This window comes from Anastrepha obliqua, chromosome 2, assembly GCF_027943255.1.
Source record: "Anastrepha obliqua isolate idAnaObli1 chromosome 2, idAnaObli1_1.0, whole genome shotgun sequence".
NCBI classification, from domain to species: domain Eukaryota; kingdom Metazoa; phylum Arthropoda; class Insecta; order Diptera; family Tephritidae; genus Anastrepha; species Anastrepha obliqua.
Genome location: NC_072893.1, coordinates 102,858,802 through 102,875,894, shown reverse-complemented (window position 1 = coordinate 102,875,894; position 17,093 = coordinate 102,858,802). Strand labels below are relative to the sequence as shown.

Genomic DNA, 17,093 nt, shown 5'->3' with positions numbered 1-17,093 from the left:
AAGTACTTCGATTCCAATCTATTATATTTATTTACCTTTTATTAAAATTTAAGGTTCAATTCAACGATAATGTTTCTAATAAAATTTGCGTTGGTTGCTGGCAATATCTTAATGAATTCCATCAATTCTGGTTAAGCATTAAAAAGAAGCAACAAACCCTGCAAAAGGATTTGGCTCCTGTACGAATAAAAAACGATAATGCAACTGCATCTGAGCAAATAAATTCAACATTTGAATATAAAAATTCTACATTGTGTGAACCTGAGCTGATTATAAATGATATAAAAAAGGAAACAGATGTATCTGCCGAAGTGGAAATGGATGATGCGATGAATGATGACTCGCTACTGCTGCCTTTTGATGGTAAGTGGCAACAGCCATATGTCCTTTAATAGATAGAGTGCCAGACCATTGAAATATGAATGACACTGGTATTTCCTCGAGGTTTATGCTAATAAAATTGACGGTTGGATGCCACTAGTAGTCGATGTTATTCAGAAATGAATGATACTTAGATGAGGCCTGCTGATCAAGCGTATTTGGACAAACGCTTCAAACATGTTCATGGATTTTATAATTCTTTTCATAATCAGATACATATTTGTAATGCATTCATTCATGACATTCATTCCTATGTATTGAAAAAGTCCATAAAAGTTTACGTTATAGTCAATGCCATTCGTATATACACCACGGTGAACTGGAGTGATCTGTGAGAATAGCAGCACGGAAAACACTATATCAATTGAAGAAGCAGTTGGCAAGATAAAGCTAGAAAATCGTTCAGACTCTCTGAGTTACTAAATACTTAAAAAAATTGTATTAGTTCAGTTCAATTGTGTCAGTACGTTAACCCTGAAAACAACTGTTTCTAATTACCGATAGAACATTCATACAAGAATATTCTGAGAAATCCGAATTAAAAAAACGGATTAGCAAACATTTTTTGAATTTGATTAACATGTAATCCATGTAGTAAGACGCTTATTTGTCATACATTTTTACACAAATTATGAGTTAGCACAATCTTAGTTGGAAAACAGGATCTTTGTGACTGGTATTGTCTGAGCAAATTTAAAAATAACAAGTCAGTGAAATGATTGCAAAGAGCATACAAATGGAATTGCAGTCCCAAAGTTGTTACATCAAAACAAAAACAAGAAGTACAAACAATAGTTTTCCGCATGAGTTGAGTGGCAAGCCATTAGCTAAGTAAACTTAAGGAGGAGAGACCCCCGACAGTCGGTTCTACGTTACCGGAACGACTCGTATTTATATCCAGCCACGGACTGTCATTCCAGCAGCATTCCCCGTACATGTATGGGGAATCTATATGCTTCTACAACAACAACAACCGTAAGAGGACCAGAAATCATTAAAAAATAATGCGTTCCACAAATATTATTGGAATTAATTTACTTTTTAAATTTTATTCTTATTAATACCTGGGTTCTGATTTAAGTTTAATGTTTCTTGTACCGAAAAGGAATTTTTGAGGAAACTAGTGATTTCTTTATCGTAAATAATCAGCCATATTTTTGAAATTTGGCAAAATCAATTATAGTCTTATAATCACCAAAGGTTGTAAATTTTAGTCCAATAATTTTTCAATCTCATATTTTTAAAAGTTGTTGGTAAAATGTCATACACATGGGACTGACTGGGACCTGGCGAAGACATGAGTTCCATTCATATGTATTATATTTTTTATATTTTAAAGTTTTATCATGCATTCAAATGTGCAGTGCATAAAAAAAAAGCGCTAGAAAGACGTCGACTTGTTATCTCCTCTAGGCTGGCTATGACGTGCAAAATACGCCTGTTGTATTAACTGTAAATAAGCATGCAGCAAGCAAAACAAATTCCAAATTCTAAGAAATATTAATTTTCGAAATTTCGGCTGGGCATTGCATGGAAATTCTACAAAATATTAATATTCCTGAATACCCAACACGCGGAAGGATAACTTTAGACAACAAACCATTGCGTTTGCAGGCAAAAGAGTGGCGACGCACATACCAGTATTTTGATAATCTAGGCGGCCAAAAGTCAATTTTGTGAAGTGCATTAATTGATTTTAATAATGCAAAAAATAGAAAAATAACACAATAGAGTATCTTCAAAATCTTCAAAAAAGTAAAGTTAACTTATTTAAAGTTATACATACGTCTCGTTTTAATTGAAGCTTCAGGTATATTTTTTCCAAATTTAATAAATATTTTATAGATTTTGTTCATTAATAACGTAATTTATTGAATTCCGTACAAGGAGAAATAGTGCATTTTTTACACACATTTTTTTTATTTGTTAATCTGAAAGTTATACTTCCAAGTCCATCCAAGCTTGAATTTTTTTCAGATAGTGTACATATGCTTTGAGATGTAGAATAAAGTAGAATTAGCCGCAGGTTAATTAATTCTGGAATTTCAAAAGTTTCATGGTTTTTTCACAGTTTTTTTTAAAAGCGTTTTCTATACTTGTTATTTTTTGGTTTGTTTAAGGTTCTCAAGGCACTTCAGGGGTTCGAATTGTGACTCGAAAATACCTATTCGACCGCATGCAAGCTCAGAATTTACCAAATTTGGACGAAAAATTAAACTTTTTACAACAGGAGCTTTTGTCAAGTGAAAAATACTCTGACGAACAGATATCAGCTCTTAAGCGCAAATTTTCACATTTTAAATCACAAATCAAGAAAAAGTGGCTACAAGTACATAAAAAGGAAGATGTTTTCCTATCAAAGTACAAGTCTTGGTTGGAAGGAGGTTTTGAATTAACTGTTGCAGCAATACCGAAACGATGTGGCCGTCCTCAGAAACATTTCAGTGACTCTAAAGAAAGATCTAAAAGACGCAAAACTGCGGAACTCAGATCTACAGTAAAGGACAAAAACTTGATTATGCATGATTATGAATCTGATTCATTAGATAATGAAAATTTGTAATGTTTTCCTTTAATTTGTTTCATTTTGCTTTAGTTCTTATTGACGTAAGATTATTGATTGAATTAAATTTTTTTTTTTTGGTTCAAATAATGTATTTTATTTGACACCTTCTGTGAAACTTGGCATTTGATAATAAATAATTAAAACATTAATAATGATTTCTATTTTATATAATTTAACTTATAAATACCCAAAAAAAAAATTCATTTTCTATTTATTCTAGTACAAAATGGTTGTATCTTTAAAGATACCACGGTCATTTAAGGGTTAATAATATAATAGTTCAATAAAAAAAGTCCATTGTCTAAATAATGATGAATAAAAATATTTAAGACTATAAAAAACGTTAAAATAGTTTTGGCCGCCTAGATTATCAAAATACCGGTATGTGCGACGTTTCCCAAGAAAAATTCCTCCTACACAAAGTAAACAAAAGCCTCAACAAAGATGTCAGTTATGCGCGAAACAGAAGAAATGCAGTAAAACTGTATGGGAATGTAAGAAATGTCTTGTTGCACCGCACATTTCTAATTGTTTGATATCACACCGTACAAAATTATTAATAATATTCTTGAAAATATTAATTTTATTTATATTCATTTAAATATTGTGAGTATATGAATGTGTTAAACACACTCTGCTAAAAGCTTTAATAGAAATTATTCCAAACAAGAGCTCGTTTTAAATTGGTTTACACGATATAGTCACCGCACATAGGTCAATATTCTATATTTACGGCCAAAATTGAAATTTATAAACTAACGATAAATACGTAACATATCACGTACAGGGCTGGATGACAGTTTTGAGAATCTTAATTGACCCTCATCACATACATTGGATACACCGCGACCGCATAATCGGTACTTGACTGTCAACCCGTGCGCTTTGTTTTGTTTGTTTGTTAACAGTAATAGTAGGCCCGCCAGTGTCGGACATATCACCGGTCGTCTTCGTCTAGCTAATCTAGAGGTAGGCCCAGAAAACATGCTGTTTCGACGGGATGGGTCCAGAGGGAGAGGGGTGTTAGATGAGTCGGTTTTAGGGGGCATGTGAAAAGGTGGTTAGTGTCGTGCGGGGTGCCTTCACATACCGGACACATGTTTGGTATGGCGGGGTCGATTCTGTATAAGTAGGAGTTTAACCTGCTATAATATCCAGAACGTAATTGTGCCAGTGCTACACCTGTCTCACGAGGAAGCTGGAGCTCTTCATCTGCTATAGGTGGTGGTTGGACTCTGATTACGGCATTCACAAGACGGGAGCTTAAGAAGGTGGTGACGGTCTTCCGGTGAATGTCGTTTATTGACTGTCTAAACACTGTCAGGTCCAGTAGATTTCGGTCAGTTTTGCCCTGAATTTCGTCAGCGTAGTTTAAGAGATGTCTCCTGACGTGCCTGGGAGGCGGCTCAGGCTCAAGCAGGTGTCTGCAGGGGTGAAACCTGTGGTAGCATCCCAGCAGGAACTGCTTGCTGAGCAGTTTTTTATGCTCCATTGCTGGAAGCATTTGTGCCTCGTTGTGAAGGTGTTGAACCGGGGACAGCAGGAGGCAACCGGCCGCTGCACAGTGGTCAAGTAGCCCGGCGTTCTGGCCTAAAATCCCAAAATCGAAAGTTACCGTTTGAGGTAAAGCTTCATATATTCGTCAACAGATGGCACTGGAGCATTAACATCCAAAGGGACAGATGTTTATATTGAACAGATGGTCCGTGGTGAACGCTCAAAAGTGCCATTTGTCGGGACTCGCGCGAGACAGTACGCGTGCACGTTTTCAAGCGCCACCCAAAAATAGTTGCAGATTCACCATTGGGTTGGCGATCAAAACTGGTTTTATTTGTGTGTATACCTGGGAAATGCTAGGAATGAATGTAATATATGCAGAGTGTTTATTTCTACTTTTTTCTCAATTTCTGTAGTGAATATTGTTATTAAAACAATAAATAATTATTAATAAATGCAAAAGAGTGATAAAAATCATGTAATAATAATAATAAAATAATTAATGTAATAAGTATTTTTAAATGGTAATTAAATTATTATTTTAAAGTAATTTTTTTTTTTAATAGGATTCAAGAGAAAAATTTTTTCATGGACAAGGAGGAAAATATTCGATGCCATCCATGATGTTTTTCTGTCAGAAAAATTTGATAATTTAATACAAATTATCTGTAATAAACTAATGGACGACGCAACACCTTCATATGTTATCGAAGATAAATCAAAAATGGCTTTGATAAAAGTTATTTCTGTTTTGAAAAAGAAATGGAAAAATGCTCGCAGTACGAAAAATCGTTTCCTGGAGAATAATAAAAGCTGGTTGGACGATTCAACGAGCATAACGGTAAATAGTTTACATAAATTTACATTAATATAAATATATTTACATTAATTTATATACATTAATGAAGTTTTCATTAAACCAGGTCAACTTTATGGATCAAGAAGTCAGTGCTGATGATAGTTTGAAGTCAACGACACCAAGGAACAGTGATGGGGAAAAGTTTGTCCCCGGAAGCAATTGCCCTTCTCAGTTATGAAAGGTATGATTTCGCAGATGCTGAGGCAGACAGCATCCTTGATGTGAACAATGACGAGGAGATATGAATAAATGTATGTTCTTCCTATTAAAATTTAAGTTCATTTCATAAATAAATGTATAATACGTCACTTTCAGATTAAGTGTATTATTTTTCACGACATATTTTCCCCCTTTTTAATGTGGCATATTCTTTTGAAAATCGTACGTCTACTGTCGAAATCAAAGACCTCAAAAAGCTTGGTAATGTGAATTTCGCGAAAACTGTCCGCCATTTTGGGTCCGCCATTTTGAATTTTGAAATTCAGATTTCATATTCACAATCAGCGACCCCAAAAACTTTGGTAATGTGAATTTCAGTAAAATCTGAACACTTTTCGCGAAAACTGTCCGCCATTCTGAATTTTTCAATTCTGATTTCATTTTCATTTTTCAGAATTAGCGACACAAAAAACCCTATATGTAAAAATTTCATCAAAATCGTACTTATTATCTTTGACTTATGGTTTTCTGACCAAAACGTCTGGCTACTTGACCACTGTGCGCTGTCCGAATGGCAGTATTTTGTCATGTCTGTAGCTTTATCCACTGCGTGTCACTAGTGCTAGGCGACCAGACAGGCGCTGCGTAGTTCAGAACCGGCCGACCAATTGCCTTAAATGTCAGGCAGTTCTTTGTCTTTGTCCCAAGTACTGCCGGCAATCGATTTGAGGACCTTGTTGCGGTCTTGGACTTTAGTGGCAGTTGCGGTCTTGGACTTTAGTGGCAGTTGCGGTTGTGCGCGCTGAGAAGGAGAGCAAACTGTCAAAGGTTACACCCAAAATTTTGGGGTTGTTCACCGTCGGAATTGGTGTGTCGTCGACTTTTACCTTAAGGGACAGCTTGACCTCCTTTGTCCAGGTGGTAAAGAGGGTCGCCATGGATTTAGTGGGGAAAGTTGGACATTCCTCGCAGTAAAAAAGCGAGAAAGGTCGGTGAGGTAGTTGTTCACTTTGGAACACAGGCCATCGATGTCATTGCCCGACGCCATTATTGTGCAGTCATCAGAGTATGAGACCAGGGAGACTCCCGCTGGTGGTTGGGGGAGCTTCGAGATGTAGAAGTTGAACAGCAAGGGAGAAAGGACACCACCCTGCGGTACACCTTGCTTTATCTTCCTCTACATTGATGTTTGATCTCGAAAAATCACTGACGAGTGACGACCGCTCAGGTAGTTTGCGGACCACCTCTTCAGCCCTGGCGGGAGTGTCGACTGATAAATATCATCTAATAGCGTGGAATGGCTGACTGTGTCGAAAGCCTTCTGCGGGTCCAACGCTACTAGGACAGTCCTCTCGCAGGGGCGGTTTTGGTTAAGCCCGCGATTTATCTGGGCTATGCACTCGTCGGAAGCCGTGCTGATGTGGGGCTGGGGCCAGGTGTTTCGTGAAGAGTGGGAGTAGGAGGGCTTCAAGTGTCTTCACTACTGGGGAAAGGAGAGTTATCGGACCCCTTGGTTGGCGGGTTTCCCAGGCTTCAGTAGTGGGACCACTCTCCCTGCTTTCCACTTGTCAGGGATGATGAGAGTGGCCAAGGACAGATTGAAGACCCTTGTATACCAAGTTTCACTGAAATATTTATGTATAAAATTTTTACTCAAGCTATCGGGCATCAAGCACGGACAGTTGGGGAACATTTTTTTGGTATATATAATATATGTCTATCTATCTCGATTTTTTTATGCTGTTACATACAATCCTTATGTGATCCAAATTATAGTATACATAAAATTTAAGTATTGTTTTATTTTAGACTTTAGAATAAGGCAGACTTTTGCTGCGGCTATTGCTATGCTATTTGCCATAGCTGCTGCCATTTTCTTGCTCAAGGCGAATCCGTACAAGGTGATTACAGTAAGATAGTACAAACATTTAAATGCATAGTTTTTGCAATTTGGTGGCTTGTTGATCAAGATTTCAATCATAATGTAAACAACAGTAAAAAACCTGATCATTATCTCATTGAAACCATTATATAGCAAGAAAAAATGTAAAGCAAAAAGGGAAACATACGTAAAACACCATTGATATTTATTGACTGCCTGGCAAGTAAAATATGTATGTATCAACTTATCATATTTAAATAAGTAAATAAACAAATAATTAAATTGCATTTTGAGGAATTGAAATTTGTAATCCACATATAGTTCATAGGTATATCCACATCTTAAGTCCTCTGAAATCTCATCTTCAAATAGCGACAAATTCTTGATGGCATCGTGTGTGCATCTTTTAGTGGCTAACGACTAATTCGGTTGCGATTGTCGGTCAATATGAGCTTCAAAGGCGAAAAAGCTCGTTCGCAAATATAAAAATATGTTTGTATTTGTATTTAAATGTATAAGTAAAAAGGTAATGTGTAGAAACGAATCAATTCTATTTATTTCACAAAGTACAATTTTTCTTCAATGGAAGGTTTTTAGGTCGTGTATGTTAGGTGGTAAACCTCATAGTTTTTAAATCAAACTCCAGAACGCGCGGTTGCGATTGTCGTTTCGTAAAACGAAATTTGTCATGGTGTCAATCGCCACCGCAGCGTTACATGTAGATAGCAAAATACGTGCTAGGGGTCTATAGCCCCCTCTGCATTACATTTCGTTTGTACTGTAACTGCCCATTTTTGTTTCTTTCCATACGAGGAGACGAATTGAAGTCAAAGAAAAATAACTTCCGAACAGTGAAGACAAGTACGCGGCCACCGTACTGTCGTTTAAAATGTATATTTGCTGTATTTAAAGTGCGTGAAGTTGAAAGCGAAGAAAACCCCCCCCCCAAAAAAAACCATTCAGCTTCTTTCGTGATCAGTGACGTTATAAATTTGTGCATACATCATTTTGGAAGCATTTTGGTAATTAAACAAATATAAATGAAATATGTCACCACCAAAACACCAATGATTCAGAGGATATCGTTTAAGGGTAAGTGTTGTTATACCCGCGCGCACTTATGCATAGGGGTATTACAATTTTGTTCACATAACGCTTGTTTGTAACAGCATAAATGAATCCAGATAGTTTTAAACAAATGTATGTAACGCATGGGCTGAAAAGTCCCGGGCCTAACAAAGAAAACATTTTTTTTTTCAATAATAGCTTTATTCATAAACGTAATTTCCAGCAAGAACAGCGCAATCATTCCAGCGCCGTTCTAATATTTCAATACCACGATTTATCTTTTGTTTCAAAGTAGGCCTCAGTTTCAGCGATAACCTCTTCATTCGAGCGAAATTTCTAATCGGCGAGCAGTTTTTTAGGCTTGCAAACAGCCAATAGTCGCTCGAAGCCAAATCTGGCGAATACGGTGGATGTGGGAGCAATTCTAAGTTTAATTCATGTTGTTTCACCATTTTTTCGAATGACCGCCTCATTCGGACGTCCACTGAGTTGTGATTCTTCGGTATCTTTACGACTATCTTTGAGGTCAGCTAATCATCATTTTATTGTGGTTTCAGATGGAGTGGAACCCCATAACACTTTTCAAGCCATTACTTCGCTTGAACGGGGTTTTTTGGTCAAGAAGCAGTGAGCATGAAATTCTTTTTGATCCAAGCATGAAATTCTTTTTGATCCATTGTTTTGAAAATAACGTCACTTTTAGCACAATAACTCACGAACTAATGAATAGAATATCATGAAATTTAAGCAGCTGTCGTTTTAATGTTCGCACTAACTGAAAAAGAGGTCAATGCCACAAAACCAGTGTCATCTATGTGTTAGGCCCGGGACTTGTCCTCATATGTGTTATACGGAAGGGTTAGAAAATATGAAAGGCGCCGTTTCAACCATGTAAGTCTCTGCGCCCCCCGTCTGTCTGTGCGCACGATAACATGGTACACATATTGCTCTTTGAAAACGCGCGAAATCGGTCCATAACCACTCTCACCTCACATATAACGGTAATTGCCGAAAAAGAAAAAGCCTGATATCTCTGTTATAAATAAATCAATATTAATGATAAACCACCTTTGCTCAAATTTGGGCTTGTTTGATTCCAAAAAGTAACAGTCCAAATGTTTTGTGACAAGTCCGAACAGAAAACTGTCAAACTTTCTACTAAAACTTAGAAGGAAAGACATTCGGTTGATGGTCGGCATCATTACAGGACACAACCTATGGGGTCAGTATATGACCACCATTGGAATCATCGAGGACCCGGTATGCCTGTCATGCTTGGAGGAGGCGGATAGCACTGAGCACTTTCTCTGTGAGTGTCCTGCCTTTGCTAGAGCGCGACTACGAGTATTGGGTTCCGATGTCATGGGAATGAGTAATATTCGTTCTCTAAAACTAGAGGATATTTACAGATTTGCCAAAGAATCTGAAAATTCTCACAGGACTAACTATCTCTATCTCTGTTTCTATTCTTTCCTATCTCTTTCTCTGATACTTTTCTCCCTCCCTCCTTGACTATCTACCCCCTTTCCAGAGCTTTAAATACAATGGGCTTTTTAGCCTAAGTGTTTTAGGAGCCACCAAATCTCCTGGTGCTCCTTGGCTCGTCCTCTTCAAATTCAAATTCAACAGTCCAAATGAAATTTTACTAAACTGTGCGCGGGTATATAAAGTTCTGTCCGGACCGAATTTAGCACTTCCTTGTTTTTTTTTTTTTAATTTCATCAAGTTTTACTAAAATCATAATATTTTCATTTCAGAGCCCTCTGACAACAAAAAAGAAATTTTATCTTTTATGACCCAAAAGTTCGACGACATGAAAAGTGAGTATAGTGAATCAAAAAAAGTATTTAGTATACAGATTTTTCATACATAACGATTTTTCAGAAACATTCCAAGAAGAAAATTCAATTCTGCGGGGTGATATCATCAAATTTACAACTAGGCATAAGTGCAAATAATTAAATTTTTGTTATTATAGCCCAGATAAAAGTTGTAGTAGACTCGCTCGCTGACCAGAAAGTCATGATTTGCCAAATTCTGCGTGAGCAGGCAGAAGAGCTACCACTGCGCCTTAACTTCCCCATTAATTCCGAGGAAGACCTTGCCAAAATAAATGAAGAAATAAATCAAATCAATAGGGACTCTTATGTAAGCTGAAAACACTAAATACGAATTTGTGCTTTTGCTAATACGAGCATTTTTCCATTTAATATTTTCATTAAAGATTAAAACAATGAGAATCATTTTGCAACCAGCCGGTGTACTTAAATCTATGAAATGCATTCTGACCGACCGTCTAATGATGGGATTCAATGTGGATGGAGTGCAAGGAAAAAAATCTTTGAAAATCTTTCAAAATTTTTATGGAGTTTTGCTGGGTATACATGAGCATATAGTGTTGTGAAGAGCATAACAACAAAATTATCTCTAAATGAATGAACCTTTTTGTTTTAATTTAATAAAATAGCATTTTGTTGTTTATATTCTGCACCAAAGTGCATTTTGAATATTTACATATTTACAAATGTTATGTATATGTATAATATATTTTGTTTTAGAATCAATACCAATTTCGGACACGTCAGGATCGGCCGAAATGCAGATACGCGAAGCTATTAAACTCCAAAAGAAAAGACTTTTTAAAAGTATTTCTATTAAAAGGAAATAATAAATTATAATCAAGAAAAATAAATAAAAAGTAAATTTATATAATAAAATATATAATATATATTGTTTTTGTTGCTTTAGTTGTTGAGCTGTATGCGCTTTACGACGACATGTCGTCTGAATGGATACAAACGTTCCGGCTCTGAAAATATTCGATGCGGTACCAGCTGCTGGTAGCATAGGAAGAGGTGGGAAAGAAGGGAGTGGCACTTTTTGTTAAACTCTGCCAAATGACGAAGATTAATCAATTGTACTCCAGAAACCGTAAAACGTACTTCAGATTAGACAAATGTACTTCGGACACCGGAATAAGCTCATCAGAATAGACAGATTACTTTGGAAACCGTTAAATGTACTATAGAATAGCCAAATTTATTTTGAAACCCGTTAACTGGGCTTCTGAATAGCTAATGGTACTTTAGGAACCATAAAATGTACTTCAGAATAATCAATTTACCTCAGACACCATAAAATAGGTTTCATAATGTGTAATTTGTACTTCAGAAACCACTATGTAAATGAACTTTAGTGAAGTAGAGCACCGCTCTGCAATCCGTTTAACATTACAGTTCCATTTCTCTATTTGCCCGAAATCTTTCCTTTTTGAAAATATATGGAGATATTACCGGTAATTATTTGTCTGCGATATATGATTGTAATATCTCACTCGAACTAACTTTACAGGGACCGGCGCTTGATGTGTAACCAACTTCAGACCGCTCGCGCAGCTGATGCACGGGCATGAGCTGTGTGTTAATTGGCTAAATGACAATACCCTGGGTATTGTTTACAAGCGCGCGAGTTATGAGTTATGTTATTAATTATGTTACTATGTACCCTGTATTTATTAAGGTATTCACTAATGTATGTATGTATTATATTATTCACCGGATTCATGTACTATGCGAGTTAATGACATAAAATATGAGTCGATGTAGTTTTTTTCATAAAACTACATTTATCAGACTGAATTTTCAGATTGTGCTGCTGCAGTTTATAAAATATTTTACTTAACGATATTTCATGTTCCTCTAAGGTGGTAGAAAAAATAAGTATATCGTCAAGATATACGACGCAAATCTTGTTAATATATTCTCTCAAAATATCGTTCATAAGCCTCTGAAAAGTTGCCGGCGCGTTCTTTAAGCCAAACGGCATTCGAACGTATTCATAGAGGCCTGCAGGGGTGACAAACGCAGTTTTTTCTATATCCTTTTTGGCTAACAAAATTTGATGATATCCCTTTGCCAAATCGATGGTGGTGAAATACTGCGCTTTTCTCAGCTTGTCTAAAATACTGTCTATATTTGGCAAGGGGTATTTATCATCGATTGTAACTTGATTGAGACGTCTATAGTCAACAACAATTCTATACTTTTGGACTCCTGAGCTATCTAATTTTTTTAGGACGACTATTATAGGAGAGCTTCCATTTCTTCCATTTGACGTCTCACTTCTGCTTCGTGCTTGGGTGGATAGCGATATAATTTTGAATTTATTGGCTTATCTGTCGTAGTATTTATTTCATGTGTAATTGTTGTTGTACTCGTCAGTATGTCATTTTCTTTGTAAAGTAATTTGTTATATTTCTTCAATAACCTTTCAATAACTTCTTTCTCTTTTTTGTTTAAATCATCTAATTGTTCCTTTTGTATTTTGCATTCTTCTAAAACATTGACTTCAAATTCTTTTGATATAAAATATAAAGTAGTTCCATTAGTTAAGAGTATTAACTGATCTTTTAGAACGATTTTTGCTATATTATTTACAACAAAATCCATACCTAATAAAAGGTCATATGGCTTATCCATTGATATCGCAAGCCATTTCATTCTAGAATTGCAGGGGTATTGAAACTCTTTTGGGCATTTAGTAGACACTGTTTTGTTAAATTTACGCACTCTACCCTCTATCGTATTTAATGGTGTTGTGGTTTCTGTTAATATTTTGTATTTATTTTCTCCTATTTTTTTGGTATTTAGTAAACTTACAGTGGACCCTGTATCTAATAACGCAAGATATTCTTGGTTTTCGATTGTTAGTTTAAGTAATATTTTATTACGGTCCGAGGCTAGTTGATAAAAAAAAATGTCTTCAGTTGTATTTGTTTCAAATGGGGTTTGGCTGATAACATCTACCTCCATCGGTTCGCTTTGCCTATATTGTTGCCTACGGGTACTATCGCTGTCTTGTCTCAATGGTTCATTGCTGCTATTTGTTACATCGTGACGATTTCGGTTATAATTGTTATTGTGGTATGATCTAGTATTATATGAATGCTGTTGTGAACTATTAGTATGATGTCTAGTTTCTCGATCGTATTTGCTTATGTTTTGTTGTAACTGTTTTGGTTTTTCATTTTCGTAGCGACTATTACGATCTGAGTAGTAATTTTGATTTTGGTAATATTTTGAATGACATTCAGTATTTTTTATTGTCTGCTTTAGAAGTAGACTACTTTTTAAATTACCCTCGTCTTGACCTACAAAAGAAACCATAATTTCTCTAACTTCTTGAATTTTTAGTTTTTTCATAATTGCGAATGCAAGAGTACCTGAAATTAATTCTTTTGTTTTGTACAAGCATGCCACTAAATATATTAGTTACAGTTTCGGAATCATCTTCAAACAGTGCAAGTTCGCTTATATACTCTAATATTTGAGTAATTCTATAATCTAGATCTTTTATACTTCTTACTCTAAGATTATTGATGATACTCGTTATTTCCATTTGATTTTTGGACGCTCGATAATGCTTCTTTAGCCGCTGCTTGCATTCATCCCACGTCGAAGGGGGGCTCACGGATAGTATGTTTTTGGCCATGCCCTGAATCTTCAGGTTGAAAATTATTTTATAAACGTCATCACAACTTGACGGGAAATCTGCAAGGGCTCTGTTAACAGCTTCTATAAAGGATGGCAGAGTACCTGCTTCTCCTCGGAACTCCGGCAAATACCGAATTTCCTTTTCTATTTTACTCCTCCATGATATGGGTTGATGATTCGCTACTACGAGCTGCGTCAAACCCGCTAGACACTGTTCGATGGTACTTTGATTACCCTCCATCATTTTACGGTTTTTCTCAAAAATTTGTTCGCGTTTCTCCTGACTTTTCATACAATATTGTCACAGTGTTGTTTCTGCGTTAGTTACTAAATTTTTGTTTTAACTAACTTCGTTGCTCACTTGGAAAAAGTACGCCTTTTTTTTTTTATTAACCAGCAGTGTGTCCTTTTTCGGTATAAAATTATTTTAGAGTTTTCGTTTCGTTTCACTGGATTCCTTTTAAACAAAAATTGGAATCCTACCGACTGCGCCACTTAAATTTTCTTTTATTGTTCAAAGAAAATTTTATTTTATTGTTCAAAGAAAATTTTATTTTTTCTCTTCAATTTTATATTTTTCAGAAATCTTCTTTTTTCAACACAACTTAAAAAACAAAACTACATCGACTCATATTTTATGTCATTAACTCGCATAGTATATGAATCCGGTGAATAATATAATACATATACATTAGTAAATACCTTAATAAATACAGGGTACATAGTAACATAATTAATAACATAACTCATAACTCGCGGAAGCATTTTGCCGAGAGTAAACGAAAACGAAAATCAGTAATGTATTTCAAACGTAATAGTGTGATTGCATTATATTTGGCTGGAAACTCACAAGCAGCCATTGTCCGTGAGTTCGAGTACCTTAAAGTAAATACATTTTTTGTTTATCGCACCATTACTCGTTACAATGATACTGGTAGCATCGCGAAACGTCATGGAGGTGGTTAAAGTAAAGTAAAAAAGCGACTTGAGCGAAATCGCCGACGAAGAGCCAATCAAATGGCGAAAGAAGTGAAAATATCTGACCGTAGCATCCGCCGCACACTGAAAAATGATCTCAAAGTCAAGCCTTACAAGATCCAAAAGGCGCATGATCTCACACCAAAGCAGCAACAAGTCAGACTTGAGAGAGCGAAGGAGTTGTTTCGCTTGGCCGAAAGCGGTCAATTTCCGAACATTGTGTTTTCAAATTCAGCGATTTGTAAACTCCCAAAACGATAGGGTTTATTTGACCGAAAATTTGAGTCATCGATTAGCTACAAGGAGGCAGCACCCGCCACAGGTAGTGGTTTGGGCCGCTGTAACCCCAGAGGGGCGCTACTCAATCGTATTCCTCGAGCCTGGCGTCAAGGTAAATGTGAAATATTTATAGGGAAAGTATTCTGGAGGTTGCTTTGAAACCGTGGGCAGACAAATATTTCGGAGGCAGACCATGGACGTTTCAACAGGACTCGGCACCGTCTCACAAAGCTCGAGTGAACCAAGAATCGCTTAAAAACAACGTTCCGAACTTCATAACGTCCAAACGATGGCTCTCAGATTCACCAGACACGAATCCGATAGATTATTCTCTTTGGGCCATTTTGGAGAGCAAGGTCCGAACTAAAAGATTCACCGGTCTCGAGGCGCTGAAAAAAGCCATTGTACGCGAGTGGGCCAAAATACCTACAAGTCACATTCGGACAGCTTGCGATTCGATTCTGGACCGTCTCACAGTGCGGCCGATTTCCGAAAAGCTGGCCAAAACTCAAAAAATTAAGTAATTGATTCAAAATTTCTTACTCGGGGGTTGTCGGGTCGCTGATTACGAATTTGATCTTAAAATTTTGAAAATCCACCCCCTTCCACCCCTATTGGCCACCCCCTCACGTGAAATAGCGTATATTCAAGAACATAATCAAAATGCATGTAAATTTATATGTTTTCAGGGTCGCAAGATAGCAAGTGGTAGCAGCTGAATCTTGTTTTATTCAGTAACCATTACTTTTTTGAGTAACCTTTAATAGGTTTCAAAGCAGCATATGACGGCGTTGTATTACTATACAGTTTGAAAACTCAAATTTTATAAAAAAAATTGCAAAAAATGTATCTACGTATTGCTGCAGCTAAAAATTTTGTGTCGAGGTATTGATATGTACTAAAGATTTCTCGTATTTTACTAACCTTCCGAAGATGATTCCATTTGGTTTTTTTCAATTTACTCCATTACAAAATCTTTCAAATGTGTACAACTTTCACTATTCATCGACAGTAATACGATGCTCAAACGAAGGCCACGTTGCTACTGAAAATACAGAGGATACTTAGGGTACAGGACGTTGCTATGAACGGTTTTCACTACTCAAGGCATTACTGTAGCCAACCCAAAGACAAAAAAACTCTATCTAGAAACTTTTTTTTTTCGACTTTTGGCCAGCTTTTTGGGAATCGGCCGCACTGTGCGTCTCAAGGCCATAGTCAAGTCAAAAGGTGCGGTCATATCGAGCAAAAGTAAATTGAATCTTAATTTTGTATTCTTTTCACACATTTTTTGCTTTGAATTGAATAAAAGTAATTTTCCAAACTAAATTTATGGCCTTTTTAATTGGTTACACTTCGAGTGCCGGACCCTGTATGTAAGGGATACTTGCACTACAAAAAAGGTTTTTAGTTTTTCTATAGCTTTTTGCAGTAAATATACAGCAATGAATAAATTGATAGCTTCGTTATTTGAATTTAATTAAAAAGTTGTTTGAGTCAAATTTATTTCCTGAATGCAACCGTGAATGATATACATAAATGTTAAGTTCTATTTATAGCAATAAAAATATATTATATTTTATATATAAAATTGACGCATTTTTGGAATAAGCAAAAAAAAAAAATATCTTCTGTTATTTTTTGAAGTTTTAAAAATGTGCTCTAAATGACTTACTTTTCGCGATAAATTAAAAAATTAGATATCTCATGCTCTGCCCATCTCTGCTTTTATCCTGGACCTGCTTCTCGTGAAATAAATATAATAATTATAATTCATTATCAATTCAACAAAAATAAGTAAAATAAATAATTCTTTCAATTATAAAAGATCACCGCCTCAAGTCAAAATCTAACTTTTATTTTCTGGTCAAAAGTAAAAGTTAAAATTTGACGTTTGCTCTTTCAGTCAAATGTAAATGTTGAAATCTGACG

The 17,093-nt window shown here is 35.9% G+C and overlaps 2 protein-coding genes across 2 annotated transcripts in view; both read left to right on the top strand.

Annotated features, from left to right (window-relative positions):
* LOC129238295 (uncharacterized) overlaps positions 1-17,093 on the top strand; it is a 111,929-nt gene that overhangs the window by 234 nt on the left and 94,602 nt on the right. Inside the window, exon 2 of the mRNA XM_054873333.1 lies at positions 54-363. Coding sequence (XP_054729308.1) covers positions 54-363 — 310 coding nt within the window. The remainder of the gene's footprint in view (positions 1-53; positions 364-17,093) is intronic.
* On the top strand, positions 5,105-11,089 carry LOC129237322 (uncharacterized). The gene is made up of 7 exons (XM_054871993.1): positions 5,105-5,285; positions 5,368-5,484; positions 10,170-10,232; positions 10,297-10,329; positions 10,391-10,560; positions 10,637-10,790; positions 10,971-11,089. The coding sequence occupies exons 2-7, from the start codon at positions 5,478-5,480 to the stop codon at positions 11,078-11,080; spliced, it is 537 nt and encodes a 178-aa protein (XP_054727968.1). The 5' UTR covers positions 5,105-5,285; positions 5,368-5,477; the 3' UTR covers positions 11,081-11,089.